Here is a 15,491-nt window from a genome sequence, read left to right as displayed (position 1 = left end):
AAATATAAATGCAGTCATTTTGGATAGTAATCTTTATTGAATGAAGTTACATCTATAATTGTATAATATTATTTAAGGAAGAACTGAATAATCCGTTGCATCAAATACTTGATAAGAAAATAATGAGACATCTTTGAATATCAAAAGTCTCACATGCATATACTGACACTATCTGACACTGAGTGTCGATTGACACTAGAGCAATGTGGACACTAGGGCAGCGTTCAATACCTATTTGTTGTTCGAGCGTATGTTTGTATGTATGCCTGTCTCATATTGGAAATGTAAATTACTAAAAATACTTTCTTCGGTATTTTTTGTGTGTAGGATAATTAATTATGTACGTAACGTTATTTGAACGTTATATCATATAAACTATTTTGCGTCAATTTATGTTGAGAAATAAAATTTTATAACCATTGACCAAGATATATATATTTTTAATGATTGAGTCTAACGATAAAGCAGACGTGCTACCTGATAGAAAGTAGTCACCGTCGCCTATGGACATTTGCAACACCAGAGGAGTTGCCAATGCATCGCCGGTTTTGAAGGAGAGCGCTTATTGCACCTTTTTTGAAGATTCCCATGTCATAGCGCTCCGGGAATATCTCAGCAGGAAGTTAAGATATATACGTTAAGTTGTTAATAAAATCTCTAATTGCAAACAAACGGAAGTAAATACAACTTAGGCTTTGAACACTGCCCATTGACCGCCAAAAATTTTCATTACTGGAAAATTTATACATAATCTATAGATGAGATTTATGGAATTCACTCTTGAAGTAACATTATTTTCTTATAGTATTTAACATTGTATCAAAATCATAGTGATTGGCGATGCGAAGTATTTGGACACACCCATACGGCAATTGGAAACATTGTTAATCGTATGTTTTTTTTTTTTTTGTTTTAATACAATTAAATCTTTTGTCTTTATCATGATACTGATAAACCGAATGGATAAAAGTCAATACGTAATAATCTCGTTTCAAATTCGTATAAAGTAATCAATAGTTCCAAAAATTACCGTTAGGGGCGCCATCGTCTTCGCATCGGTCTTGTATTGGCCGAGTTTCTATATAAATACGAAACGTACATTTTGATCAGTTGTATATATTTACGACATTGTTTTAGGCTATGCGATCGTATCTAGCATGTCGTGACGTCAGATACAATGAGAACAGTCACCGACAGTAAAACCATACGTAGAGTAGAAAGGATCCAATGGTAACCAGCTCCAACGCATGTCGTGACGTGTAAAAGAATGCGAACGCACTATAGCCGACAATATCCGATGTATATTTATATAGTTGTAAGGTCGCATGTAGTAATTGCAGCTGAAGTCCTGTTAGATAGCGCCGTTCTCTCGATGTTTTTAGGTCACATGTAGTTACTGTCTTGTCGCGTCGTATCAGTGTGTCACGCATGTGGATGAGCGTCACCGAGGTGTGCTTAACACATAGCGGTTTTTTGATAGTGACATTTACAATAGAATATTCTTGTATATATCGATTTCGCACGAAAATTTCTCCAAGTATATCACGAAAGCGGCATCTGCTTTAACTTTACCGCATTTGATACCAAAACTTGTTTTACACGTGGGTACCACATGATTGAGAACGGCCGTACCTACAACGTAATATGATATAGGTATGTCAGGGCATCCCGTGACGTCACGAGCGAGCGCGGGTCACTTCGTCCAACGGAACACGTTCCGTCACTGTTCAAAACAAGCGAACGCGCACTAGAGGCAGAGCTCGCCCCTGGCCCCGCCCCTTCGCGTTCGCGTCCAACGGAACACGTCCCGTCACTGTCCCAGTACGAGCGAACGCGCACTAGAGGCGGAGCTCGCCCCTGGCCCCGCCCCCGTCCCCGTTGCAGTACGCGCACGCGTATGGCAGCATGTAGTAGCCGCAGTTGACGTAGTGGCGGATGAGCGCGCGGGGGGCGGGGCCCGCGGCGGCCGGGGGGCGGGGTCACTCGCGCGGCGGCGCCTTCAGCAGCGACATCGCGTGGCGCACGTACTGCACGAGGTGACGGAACGTAGAGAACAGCGTCAGCGGCCCGCACTTGCGGTCCACCGCTATGAACAGATCTGCAACACGACAGTTATCTAGCTTAGACGACTTACTTCATGTCGGTATAGAAATTTTGACATTCAAATTGTGCTAATATAATAATAATAATATAAAAGTAGTAAATGAACATGCAGTATATATGGTCAAAGGCTATTTCTGGCCATGAAAATTTGTAATAAATCTCAGATACAATTAGATTCCTACCAGCGGGTGTCCGCAGATGCATTTAATTCAAAGAATATGGTGTTATGTTTAACACTGCTGTTATTACCTCCGCTGCTGTTGATGTTTCTGGTGTTAAACCACAGAGGGGTTCTTCCACTTCCGTACCCTATCTATCGATGATTTGTCACTATAGATGACGAATAAAGAACCAGGATTAACCACTTTCTTTTGGATTTTGGACCTAATAGAAGGTTTATCTATGGTATCAAACACCATATTAACAAGTAACTTGAATGAGGTTACCGCAACCAACAACCGTCTAGGGGCTAAAACTAACACTACGAACAAAGCGACATACCTTGGTTAGGTCTGAGCCGACACAGCATATCCGCCTGCTCCCAGAGCTCGTGCGCGACGTACAGGAACGTGTAGTACTTGGTGAGCTGCAGCAGCGCGTGGTGCGCGTGCGCCGGCACCGAGTGCACCAGCGAGCAGTAGCCCGACGAGCCCGAGCCCGAGCCCACCGAGCCCGGCCCGGAGCCCGCGGGCGACGGCGTCGGGGACAGCGGGGAGACTGACTCCGCACACGCCGGCTGGAAATACAACAGTTTTAGTATTATACCTATATTAAAAAAAAAATATGCTACCCAACAAGGGTTTCCTTCCATATTCGGAGGTAAAACGAAATCCTACTACTTATACTGTAACTATTAAAACATTATTTTTAGGTTGCCAATAAGGGTTTCCTTTCGTATCAAAAGGGTACAACGATACCCTATTACTTGTTGGAAATTCAAAAATAATATTTTTAAATTTTTGTGACAATACTGGTTGTCTCTGTCTTCCCTTGTCACCGTTTGTAAATAAATGTACATACCGCTTTACATTATAAAAAAAATACCCGAATTTACCTTTTGTTGATATTCCTGTACGATCTTGTTGTACTCTTTCACTTCCCGGTTGTACATTTTGAACATTCGCTGATACAGGAGCGCTTGTACCCTTAGGCTGAAAACAGACGTATGACATTAATAAAATGTAGGACCATTGAACATTAAAAATCATATCCGAAGTTTATGGTAGAAATAGAAATGCCTATAAATGAGGATCTAGTCAGATAGATCTTCCTACTGAAGTCAAGTCATATGTCTCCCTTACCACACCCTTCAGATTAGAACACAGCAGCGTTTAACACTGCTGTTTTGAGGGAGAAATAGGTGTGACGGTGATGCCATAGAAGTCGAACCACAAAAGTTCCTACCGCCTTCTAAGCATCACACATCTGAGTATTATAAACACGAACAATCTATACATATGAAAATAAATGTTTGTCTGTATGTCCTTTATAGAATCGTAAACTACGCATTTGATCCTTTGATGATCTGTAGCAAAGTTGTAGTGCACGATTGCACGAAGGTTTCTGAGTTGGTACGACCAATTTTCGATAGATGGCACTATCTTCAATTTTATTTCAGTTGGTGGTATAGCAATGCGCACAGGGTGTAGGTAGTATTATGTAAAATCTACTGATTTTGGTGGTAGAATCTTCTGCGGTTGGACTGCGGCGGCATCACCGCCACACCTATTTCTGCCTCACAACAGCAGTGTTAAGCACTGCTGTGTTCTGGTTTGATGAGTGTGGTAAGGGAGACACACTACTCCGAGGCGTTCCAGCTTAGTCCTCAGGGCTAGCGGCGCATCTGTGGTCGACCTCAGGTAGGAATATCTAATCCTATCTGGGGTTGACAGATGTCTATGGGCGGCACTAGCCACTTACAATCAGGTGGTCTACTCGCTCGTCTGCTACTCCTATATTATAAAAAAAAAAAACACTCACCTGAGTATATCGAGCTTGCTGAACGTCGAATGGGGCGACTTTGGCGACGTGCGGAACCGCTGCGGCATCGAGTGTATCGACTTGATGTACTCTATTGTCTCGCGGTATATCGTGAACGCCTTTTTCGTGTCCATTTCCATTTCGAGCAATCGGCCGGTGAGAACGAAGCAGAGCACTGATTCGTGGTACAACATCACGCGAGCTAAGGGCTCCTGTTCCCGCTCGGCGGCGATGCGCAAACGCTTCGCCTCTTCCATGTAGTATCTGGGTGGTAAGTTCGCGGTGTGAGATTAAAAACAAAATAAAACAGGCATGTAGTTGTTATTCGTGCATGAAGACGGTTCCATTTTGTTTTAAGCCTATATATTTAATAATAAAAAAATATCTAATCGAGTAGTTTCGGTCATAAAGAATGAAGGAGGTGGGGGAAATGGTAAATTCTTACTTTATTTCTTAATAACCTACATTAACCTAAAAACTATCTATTGTAGTAGTTCTTATGATATAAAATAATTCATACTGTGTTTTAAAGGACAAAGTGCTGTTTTTACGGTTTCGGACTCTAAAATGGTATCGAAACCCAATAGGGTTAGTAACCGAAACCGTTATCGAAACCCAATTAGTAATAACTAAGTCTCCGCAGTCTGTCGGTCTGTCACAGGGCGCGTATTTCCTGAACATAATAGATAGGCTAATGAATTTTTACAGAGTATGTATAAGGATAGAAGCTATAACAACAAATACTAAAAATAAAAATAAAAAATGTAGGTGGTACGGAACCCTTCGTGTACTTGCACTTGGCCAATTATATTTTAATTTGGAGGGGTTTGCAACACTGCGAGATTTTGCGTATATGTCTGTGTGTGTGTTTGCGTGTGTGTATGCTCACTTGTGGTCGCGCTCGTCGTCGGAGAGCGCGTCCGGGGGCAGTCGCTCGAAGTACGAGTAGTACACCGGCGAGCGCCCCGCCGCCGCGCCGCCCAGCGACTCTAGCGCCTCGCCGCCCTGCGAACACGTACGAATACGTTGAGTTTCATTGACAATGACACTTGATTTATGAACGTGATAGAACGCTTCTTGGTAGCGTGTTTTGAATATAGCGTGGAGTTTGGTGGGAAAATGTGGGGACGTTTGGGATAGTATGAGGACATGATATGGTAGCGTGGGATGTGGCGAGGTTTAGTATGGTGGAGCAGCGTGTGTTGGGTAGCGTGTGATGGGGTAGCGAGTGTTGAGATATCGTGTGGTGGGCTAGCGTGTGTTGAAATATCGTGTGGTGATGTAGATGGTGTCGTATGATGTTGCGGGGTGAGGCGGGGTTATGTTGGGTTATGTGGAGTATCGTGAGGCAAGGTAGGATATGGGTAGTGGAGCGTGGGATACGGCAGGGTGTTATGCTTAGGGTGTTATGAGGTAGGGTGTGGTAGCGTGAAATGTTGTGGCGTAGGATTTGGTAGCATGGGGTGTTTTGGGGAAGGGCGTGGTAGTATGGTGAATTTTGGGTAGGATGTGGTAGCGTGGGGTTATGTGGGGCAGGGTGTGGTAGAACGGAGTGTTGTAAGGTAGGGTGTATTGTTGTGGAGTAGGGTGTATTGTTGTGGAGTAGGGTGTGTTGTTGTGGAGTAGGGTGTAGTGTTGTGGGGTAGGGTGTGGTAACGTGTGGTAGGGCGCGATGGGTTAGGGCGTCTCAGTGTGGGTTGTTGTGGGGTAGGAAGTCGTAGCGTGGGGTGTTGGGGTTATAAGTCGTTGTAACGTGGGGTGTGGCGGGGAAGCATGAAGTGTTGTATGGTAGCATGTTTTAGTGTGGGGTGTGGCGGGGTAGCATGAAGTGTTGTATGGCTGCATGTTGTAACGTGGGGTGTTGTGGAGTAGGTCGTCATAGAGTGAGTTGTTGTGGGGTAGGGTGTACTGTTGTGGGGTAGATCGTGGTGTTGTGGGGTAGGACATCGTAGCGTGGGGTGTTGTGGTGTATCGTGCCGTGGTGTGTGGCGGGGTACCTGGTCGGGCGGCGGCGTGGCGGCGCGCGGCGGCGGCGCGCGGCGCGGCGGGCGCTGCAGCGCGCGCAGCGTGTCGGCGCGCAGGCGGCTCAGCGCGATGCGCACCAACACGCGCGTACGACCGCGACCTGCGCACAAACATGACATGGGACTCTTAAATAACATTATTATTTTCAAAACTAAAGATCACGCTATAACAGTTATTGAAACTAAATAGCGATAATTGTTGCAATCTAGTAATTGTGCGATAAACTCTAAGGCGCTCGAACAATCTCGCCTCGAAAATCGTTAATCCTGAGGATGTTGATAAGGACAATGGTACAAAATTATTCAAATAGTGTATTGTCATCGGTTTTTTAAAATTCTTCAAAATATTAAATTAAAGTGAACGTTCACAGTGGATAGAAATCGGGTTCAAAGATTCCGTTACATAATTACATACATACAACCCAAGCTAATAAAAGCGTGTTAAAAAAGATTCAAGGAGCTCTCGTTAAAAACCGGCGATGCATTGACGACTCCTCTGGTGTTACTAGTGTCCATAGGCGGCGTTGACTATTTTCCATCAAGTAGCACATCTGCTTAATCGTTAGGTTATACATTAAAAAGTTTAACACGCGACCCTTACACACAGGTCCTTTAAAATGGGACTCATACCGCGATCGGTACAAATTTGTCGATACAAATCGCAGATATTTTTTATGAAAGGAAAGAACGAAAAAGAAAATGAAATTAGAAAGCACGACATGCGCAAGAACATCGCCTTTTGTTTTTGTGCAGATGACGTACATCATAAAATTTCAGTATGTTTTTCGAACTGTTAAGTCATAATTCTATTCGTTGTATACAAAAATCCCACATTTCTAATGTGGCAAATGATTACAATAAAAACTGTTAACAGGAAATACCCATTTGTTTGCATTAAATATATGACGTATTTATTTGATAATAGTGTACGTACGACAAAAAATAATAATGTCTTTTGTCATTTTTAAGTTATTCTTTCTAAACGTTCATACTACTAACATAAATCTGTATTGTACTCACTATTTGTATTAGTATCCTCTAGTCTCTCCGACCCCCGGCCGGACTTCAAGCCCGAGCCGACATCGGCCTCCGCCCTGACGTATCTCTCCTGCGTGATCCGTTCCACCCTGTCGAGCCTATCCGCCTGCAACCGCTCGTACGCCAAGCGGTCGTGTTGCAACCGCTCCGCCATCATCCTTTCGGACTGCAACCTCTCGATCGACCTGCGATCCGGCTGCAACCGGTCCGCCTGGAGCCGTTCGTTCGTTATTCGGTCCGTGGGGCGTTCGATTGCGTGCCGCTCGCTCCTGTCTGGGGGTAGCCTGTCGTTGGAGGTCCGTTCCGGTAGGCGGTCGACGGTCCGCTCGGAGGGTATCCGGTCGTTGGAGGTGCGCTCGGGGATCCGCTCGGGCCGGTCGAGCCGCTCGGGTCGCTCGGGCCTGTCGAGCCGCTCGGGCCGCTCGGGCTCTCGACGACGAGGCTCGGGCTCTTGCGGCGGCGACACCCGCGTGATCGCCTCCTCGTTGCGCCGCTCTATCGACCGCTCCCGCCGCCTCTCGTCGTCATCGGCGCACGACTCCGGCGCCGGACCCTCGATGATCGTCACCTGCCGCTTGCCCTTGCCGCCCTTACCCTTCCCACCCTTACCGCCCTTGCCGCCGTATTCGTCGCTCTTCTTTGGAGTGAAAACCTACAAATTGAAAAACAATTTATAATATTTGGTGCATGTTTATTTGAGTAAAAACCTTAAACTTCCCTTACCAAAGGTTTTCGCTACTGAAAAGTGTAAAGGAAAAAAATGCCTCCGCTTGGCATTTTTTCCTGCTCTCTGATCAAGTGTTCTTGAAAATATATTCATATTACAATTACCTATATCTGTGATAGTCTTCATTCATCACACATTCATCTCTTTCATCTAACATGCTGTTATTTCTCTTCAGGTATAGTCCGCGTAAAACTGCTAGTCCGCTCTGAATAGAGAATGAATCGCGTCGCCGTAGCAAATTGTATGACTACACATGCTCGCAACAACTTCAGACCGGACTAGCAGCTTGGCGCGGTCTATATCTATATGTATTTCCGTATGCTTTAGCACTCAACATGTTGGCGACACGCATACCGACTCACCTTCCGAAATATGAAGGTCTTCGTGTCGAGCGCGGGCGCCGCGGGCTCCGGCTCGGGGTCGCTGTCGAGCGCTTGGGCGGGCGGCGGCGCGGGGGCGGGCGGAGGCGCGGGGGCGGGCGGGGGCGCGGGCGACGCTACCTTCGACTTGGGCGGGCGGCCGCGCTTCTTCTTCGCGGGCCGCTCCTCCGCCCGCGGCTTCGGCGGCCGGCCGCGCTTCACGCCACCCCCCGATACGGTCGCAGGCGACGGTTGCGTGCGAGCCTGCAATGTACACAATAGACACAATAAACGAATTGCTCCGAGGATAGTGTGACGGGGGACGGGGGGACGGGACTGTTTTCTAAATGTGTTAAAACCCTATGTGATTCGATTTCAGGGACACCACAGTCATAACTGTGTCTATTTAATAATAACAATGTCAAACGTACGTTCGACCATAAGTTCTGCGTATTAAGGTCGCTGTTGCTTTGAGGGACTTCTAAGACAAATAAGTGTATTCGCATTGATAATTTATCCGAACTAATTTTGCGTAAACAACGAGACTGAACCGAACACACTGTGTTTTAATTTGTAGAATGTAGTAAAACAGAGACACTTACACGAGATTCAAAGTTATTTTTCACTACATCTGTAACCGACATCAAGTAAGACTGCAATCTTATCTAACAGCAATAACAACATACGTTGACTGCATGTTTGGTTTCACCTTCTCTTTTTTGGAAGAAGCGAATAATACATAAATAATAATAATAAACACTGACCGTGTTCTGCGGCCGCGGCGTGTCCTCGTCGCTGGAGGCGGCGGACACGCGGTTGGCGAGCGAGCGGCGGCGGCGCGCGGCGCCCGGCGACGGCGACGACGCCTCCGAGTCCGACATGTCCGATATCGGACTCTGGTGACGATCACATCATATTTCATTTACTTATGCCGAACATATTAAATTATATATAATTTTGTTGTTGTTTCTACACTGTTGAATTGTGCAATGTGGGTACATCGAAATAGAATAGTGAATAACGAGCGAGTGACGCTGTTCTGCCGTCATACAGTGCAAACTAGTACGGAGAATAGAATAACATGCCGTTTTGAATTATTCTGTATCAAAATTGTATAGGTACCATTAACCACTATGTATTAGCACTTAACAATGATGTATATCGCACATTAAATTACTGCTAGATTGTCAGCTAATCATTACCTCATGTACATTGCAAATTATTATAAAAAGCGGTAATATTATGTAAAATTTTTATTGATTAATAAAGATTATTATTATTATTATTATTTTATATATAGTCCGCGTAAAACTGCTAGTCCGCTCTGAATATAGAAATGAATCGCGTCGCCATAGCAAATTGTATGACTACACCTGCTCGCGACAACTTCAGAGCGGACTAGCAGTTTCGCGCGGACTATATATAGGTTGAATTTTTCAAGTGCACCTTTATGGCCAAATCTGAAACTAAAAGAAATAGAGAAATATGTGGTAAAGAAGAAGAATCGTAAAAGGTTGAATTACTTTTTACAATATCCCGTTTGATCCAATTAATTTTTCATGTCAAGTGCTGCAGAAAGTAAAGGGGCACAATGATGAGTTGATGATAATGATGATTTACGATGACAGTGTTGATGATGATAATGACGACAACAATCAAAACTACCTGCTAACTGCTTAAACAACATTATCCTATCCACTTCACTTAACGATAAACATTCTTATGTCGTTACATTCTTTACCTCCATGAATACTTCTCTTCGTATCCATTCGTTATAATCCATCTGCATTTCTAGACACTCCAAGTCGTACATCAACCTATTTAACGATTCCTTAATTCTCGTATCATCTGAATCATCTGACATTTCGGACTCCATGATTAGACTCATAAAGTTTTGTCTCAACAGCTATTACAATTGCAATTGATTTCCTTCATTCTACGTTAAATATTCTTTGCCGACAAGAATGAACCCGTTTGTCACTTCTTCACTCAATCTAGACGAATCCTAACATTTATTGAATAAAACTAAACACAAGCAACTGTATCGCGGTCAAACAATGGAGTGATTTTATTGATACATTTCAAATGGTTTTCTACATGAGGGAATTAGAATAAGGAGTAGTAGGTATTATCTGAAGTGGTTAAACGTTATCGTAGTAGGTTTGTCATTGTGGGATTTCCGTTAAGTGTGTTCAAATAATAAATTAATAAGCAAACAGAATATTTCACGATAAACGGACAATTAATTAAAAAAATATAAAAAACTACAAGTGAAAAAATAATGGAAGCTAAATATTTTATACATAATTTTGACGCATGCATTGTAACAGGAGATTTTTATTTTGTTCTAAGTCAAAAACACTTACACACACTAATTTACGTCTATCTCTACTCACACATACATATATACATAAATATAATACATTTCAACACAATATAATGTTCTTATATCTAAAAAAACTTACTTATTATATCATAATTAATAATGTCAAGAAATAAAAATTTAATAACGAAAGCACATTATATATTTAAAATAGTTTTAAAAACACATTACCATGGAATGAAAAATGATATCGATCGGTCGGTCCATCCTTCAGAATATTTGTTTGCAACTAACTATCATCATCGCCAAAGGATTTTATAACAATTGAACGCCTATAACAAATCAAGACATAGGAAGTGTCAATTTATATCTTCAATTGCAATTACGCAGCATTGCATCTCAGAATTATAGTGTCGAAATCGAACATACCAATCTCACCTCTAAATCGGTGGCCACGGAGGCTATATTCCCATGTACAGCGCCCACTGCACGCCACATCGCGTCTTTTAAACGAAGATACTCATAGACAACACTCTGTCTCCTTCTAGCCGGTACGCATTCTAATGAATTTTCGAATTTTTTTAACGCAGCCCTCAAATTGGTTCTCAAAATCGAAAGATTAATCCATTTCTGTTTCGCGTCACACTCACTCCGATTCATTATGTTTTGAAAGAAATTTGTGAACAAGTTGTAACTGTCCATGTTCTTTTTTTCAGTTTTTACACTTTTAATAATGAGTTTAAGTTTATTAACAAAAAATCAATTTCCACATCTGTCTAAACAACAAACACAAATAAGACAGAATCGTACTTTTGATCGAATTCTAAACTTTTTACTATTCATTCACTTCAAATGACTCCACAAATTTGTATTCTGACACATTAGTATCACTACAAAGTACAAATTTAAATAGAAAAGTTCTGGAAAATTCTAATTCAAGATACAAAAAGAACGTTAAAAGCCATCGTCGGTGACACAGAACAATGCACTGATCATTGTGGAGATGCACCTAATGGCGTAACGCTGACTCAAACATTATTTACCGGGAAGGCTATCTCTCGCAACATAACACCTGAGAAAGTTGCTGTGAGGACGAAACTGGCAATCGTTAGGCCACGACTACATGCACATTAGTATTTCCAGTATTTTTTTTATAATATAGGAATAGCAGACGACCCTGAAATCCACTTGATGGTAAGAGGCTACTGCCGCCCATGGACATCTGTAATCAACCCCAGATAGGATTAGGTAGATTCCTACCTGAGATCGGCCACAGATTCACCGCTACCCCTATAGCAGAGCTGCTGTTATTAGGTAGAAATAGGTGTGATGGTGGTGCCGCCGGAGTCGAACCACAAAGAGTTCTACCACCTTTTTTTAGAGTAACTTTGAAAATTAAAGATTTTTTCTATGTTCTTTTCCTCTGTTCTAGATGTAGGCTTCTATTTGGCGTCTTTTCAACCGGTCCTGTGCCTCCTCAACCAAAATATGTTTTCTTGTACTCTATCTAAACTTCTTTTTGCACATATAGTCACCGCTTCCGATCTTTCTTCTCAGTTATCAATCCTTAGGGCACAATTGCTATTTCAGCCTACTAATTCTGAGAGCTATGTCGATAAGCTTAGTTTGCTTACGAATTGAAACATGACACGCATAGCTCATAAAAGCTCTCTTAGCAATTCTGAGCTTCTGGACAAGGTTTATTGTGAATGTGCTGTCCTGACGCCGACGAAAACTAGCAACTGTCTTGCTTTGCTCCAACGCTTTCGAATTTAGCCACTCAAGAATTTTGGATAAGAAAAGATTCCGTAACTCCCAGTTGTTTACAGTTAGCAGTTTTTCTTAAGTAAAAGTCGAATAATGGATTGGTCCTAAGGACTTGATGTCAATTTACTGGGTTCTCAACGGTTTATTAATTAATATATAAGAAATAGACACTTTTTACACTAACAGCCCCACACTAGGATACCCTATGTTGTGGATACTATGGACACACACACAAAGGCGAAAGGCTAATGGACACATATATCCTACCCAGACCCAAAATATACAAAATCATCAATTTGTCCAGATCATCATCATGCCTGAACGGAGATCAAACCCGGAACTCCTGGTGGTTCAGACCGGTATGGTGACCGTTCAGCCCCGTGGGTCAAATTGTATGAACACTGTTATATTTACCGGTTTCTCCTTAACAACGTCGAGCGCGTGCCTGAGCTCCTTGCCGGCGTCGTACGTCTCCTGGTCGGGCGGCTGGGCGGGCGGAGGCGCGAAGTTGGAGAGCCGCCACGAGCAGAGCTGGGCGGCCGGCGGCGCCGGCGCGGGCGGGGGCGCCGCCGTCGACTCCGCGGACGACGACTCCGACTCCGAGTCGGAGGGGGACGACTCGCTGCCGGAGCTCGGGCTGCCGCCGGAGCCGATTGGGGATAGGATGCTGTTGGTGGTGGAATTAATTATATTATAAACAAATTTATGTAAATAAATAAATGATTTCTACACTCACAGTCCCACATTAAGATTCCCTGTATCGTGGGTGTCGCGGACACACAAAGACGAATACACAAACACGTAGACCCAGACCACATATCTAAATTCATCATTCAGATATCCGTCTGGCCGGGGATCGAACCCGGATCCCTTTACGCGTCGGACCGGTATGGTGTCCGCTCCGCCACGCAAATTGTCGAATAATATCAGAAAGGCAGGTCGCCGCAGATGAACAACGTTAAATTTAACTACTTTTCTTATAAGATTTAAGTAAAAACGAGCATGCAGTCTATCTGATGGTAGGTAAGTTGTGTCCATTGACACCTGTGTAACCAACCCGATATAGAATAGGAGTTGTAACTGAAGCCTATCACAGGTCACTACCTACAACAAAAATAGTCGCCTCATATATAAGGCAGCAGGTAGCGTATATGTATTCAAATGACACAACCTTCCATCAAAAAGCAAGAACTTCTTTATATGGAGATCAGACATCAGAAAAATCAAATATGGCGGGAATACCTCCCGTGGAACCACGTAGGGTTGTATCCAATCTCAAAAAATACAATGAGAAACAAACTCACGGCTCGAGGCCCGGGATGGTGGTCGCTGGCGCCTCGTCATCGCTCTCCGACAACACCACCTCCTTATTCACCACATCACTGAAACCGCAAACATTTAACGATATAGGTATATAATTTTTTACAGTGTGAAGCAAATGTATGTATAACTTATATTAAAGACATAACAGCAAACCAATTGAACGTGTTGCTTTCTATCAATTTTCTACTGACAAACTGCTTAGTGTTGTCGTGTGATTTTCGATTGTTAGACACCTTTATTTGTATATAATATGTGCCTGTTATTTCTGTTTATTTATTATCTGTGCCTGTTAAACAGTTCAAAAAATTCTAAACCAACTAAATTTATATTTTAAAGTAACTGTGATTTCACTTCGAGTGACGATAAACGTTCCACAAAAACACCCTTACTTGCTAAGACTTCCACACCACACTCACGCAACGCTTCTTCATACATATTCCAAGGTGGTAGAACCCTTTGTAGTTCGACTCCGGCGGCACCACCGCCACACCTATTTCTGCCTAATAACAGCAGTGTTAGGCGCTGCTGTGTTCCGTTTTGAAGGGTGTGGTAAGGGAGACATACTTTTCCGAGGCGTTCCAGTTTAGTCCTCAGGGGTAGCGGCGCATCTGTGGCCGACCTCAGGTAGGAATATCTAATCCTATATGGGGTTGAATACAGTTGTCCATGGGCGGCAGTTACTTCTATATTATAAAAAAAAATTCAAACATTCGATTCAACAGTCAGATAAAAAAATCAATACTCACGGCGATGCAGAACTCCTAGAGTGTGATATCCGGTTGTCTAAACCTGAAACAAGAAACAATAAAATTAACAACACGATAATATCACTCAACAGGTTCCACTACGATTACAGATTAAGCGTTAATTAAATTGTCTCCGATAAAAAACGGTACAATCGAATGGTTTAAGAAAAACCATTGTATGGAATATCACATGTTAGTTTTATTGCATTAGTATTGAATAACGCAAAGCAAGTCTTCATATTCCTATTACGATGACATTTTGCAGATATGGTACCTATACTAGGAGTACCTGCTCCTGAAGTGTTTATTTGTAAGAATAAACAAAAAAACAGTTTTCAAATCGACCTAATTTTCTTTACGTATTTTACCTTATCGTAAATCTACTACTAAGTCCTAATCAGGACTCACGAGTACAACATCACGCTACTATATAGTCTAAGAAATTTCACAGACTTTCTTATAGCTAAATTAGTCTTATACTATTCTGATTGTTAAGTAGTACTGTTTTATTTTGAATTAAATATTAATTAAAATGAGCTGTCAAGAATGAAATCGCTAGCAAGTCGTAGAAAATAGAAACAAGCAGTGTTTGAATCATAACCGCAATAACAATTGCATTGCAACCGAAGCTCGCCGCTTAATTGGAACCGGACCCCCGTACTAGGAAAATGTTTGTCAACATAATTTTGTCACTATCAAAGTAAGAATTTATTTTAATTATGACGTCTTAAATTCTGATTTTCCCGAATAACTGCTGATAATTCAAAAAGATCATAAAATAAATATAGTGGGACATATAATATCACTCATTACTGATATTCTATTACGCCTATTTTGTTTCGAGTGTCATGGACATAAACAAACACGCATAGTTACACAATATACATAATCTACACATAAGAATAAACACACAACACACTGGCCCATACATACTCAAACACACACACACACTCGACTACGATTACGCAACGCATGCCCGCAACACAAAAAAGATATTCCGATCTCAAGCGCAAAGTTCACTAGACCGACCACCTATCCATTTGCACCGCGACCGCAATCACGATTGCACTCGGACCGAAGCGCGTCGGTTCCTCGAACAGC

General features: G+C 42.7%; 1 protein-coding gene across 1 annotated transcript in view; it reads right to left on the bottom strand.

Moving 5' to 3' along the window:
- Positions 1 to 1,380: 1,380 nt before the first annotated feature.
- lilli (AF4/FMR2 family member lilliputian) overlaps positions 1,381 to 15,491 on the bottom strand; it is a 152,701-nt gene continuing 138,590 nt past the window's right edge. The window contains exons 10-21 of the mRNA XM_073089563.1: positions 14,391 to 14,433; positions 13,626 to 13,703; positions 12,736 to 12,988; positions 8,996 to 9,127; positions 8,235 to 8,495; positions 7,128 to 7,797; positions 6,081 to 6,208; positions 4,973 to 5,079; positions 4,084 to 4,347; positions 3,158 to 3,254; positions 2,605 to 2,839; positions 1,381 to 2,098 (exon numbers count right to left, since the gene is read on the bottom strand). Coding sequence (XP_072945664.1) covers positions 1,980 to 2,098; positions 2,605 to 2,839; positions 3,158 to 3,254; positions 4,084 to 4,347; positions 4,973 to 5,079; positions 6,081 to 6,208; positions 7,128 to 7,797; positions 8,235 to 8,495; positions 8,996 to 9,127; positions 12,736 to 12,988; positions 13,626 to 13,703; positions 14,391 to 14,433 — 2,387 coding nt within the window. The 3' untranslated portion in view covers positions 1,381 to 1,979. The remainder of the gene's footprint in view (positions 2,099 to 2,604; positions 2,840 to 3,157; positions 3,255 to 4,083; positions 4,348 to 4,972; positions 5,080 to 6,080; positions 6,209 to 7,127; positions 7,798 to 8,234; positions 8,496 to 8,995; positions 9,128 to 12,735; positions 12,989 to 13,625; positions 13,704 to 14,390; positions 14,434 to 15,491) is intronic.

The sequence above is a fragment of the Epargyreus clarus genome, unplaced genomic scaffold, assembly GCF_041222505.1.
Source record: "Epargyreus clarus isolate Ecla_fem2 unplaced genomic scaffold, WU_Ecla_fem_2.2 ptg000029l, whole genome shotgun sequence".
NCBI lineage: Eukaryota > Metazoa > Arthropoda > Insecta > Lepidoptera > Hesperiidae > Epargyreus > Epargyreus clarus.
This window is presented reverse-complemented; position numbering and strand designations above follow the sequence as displayed.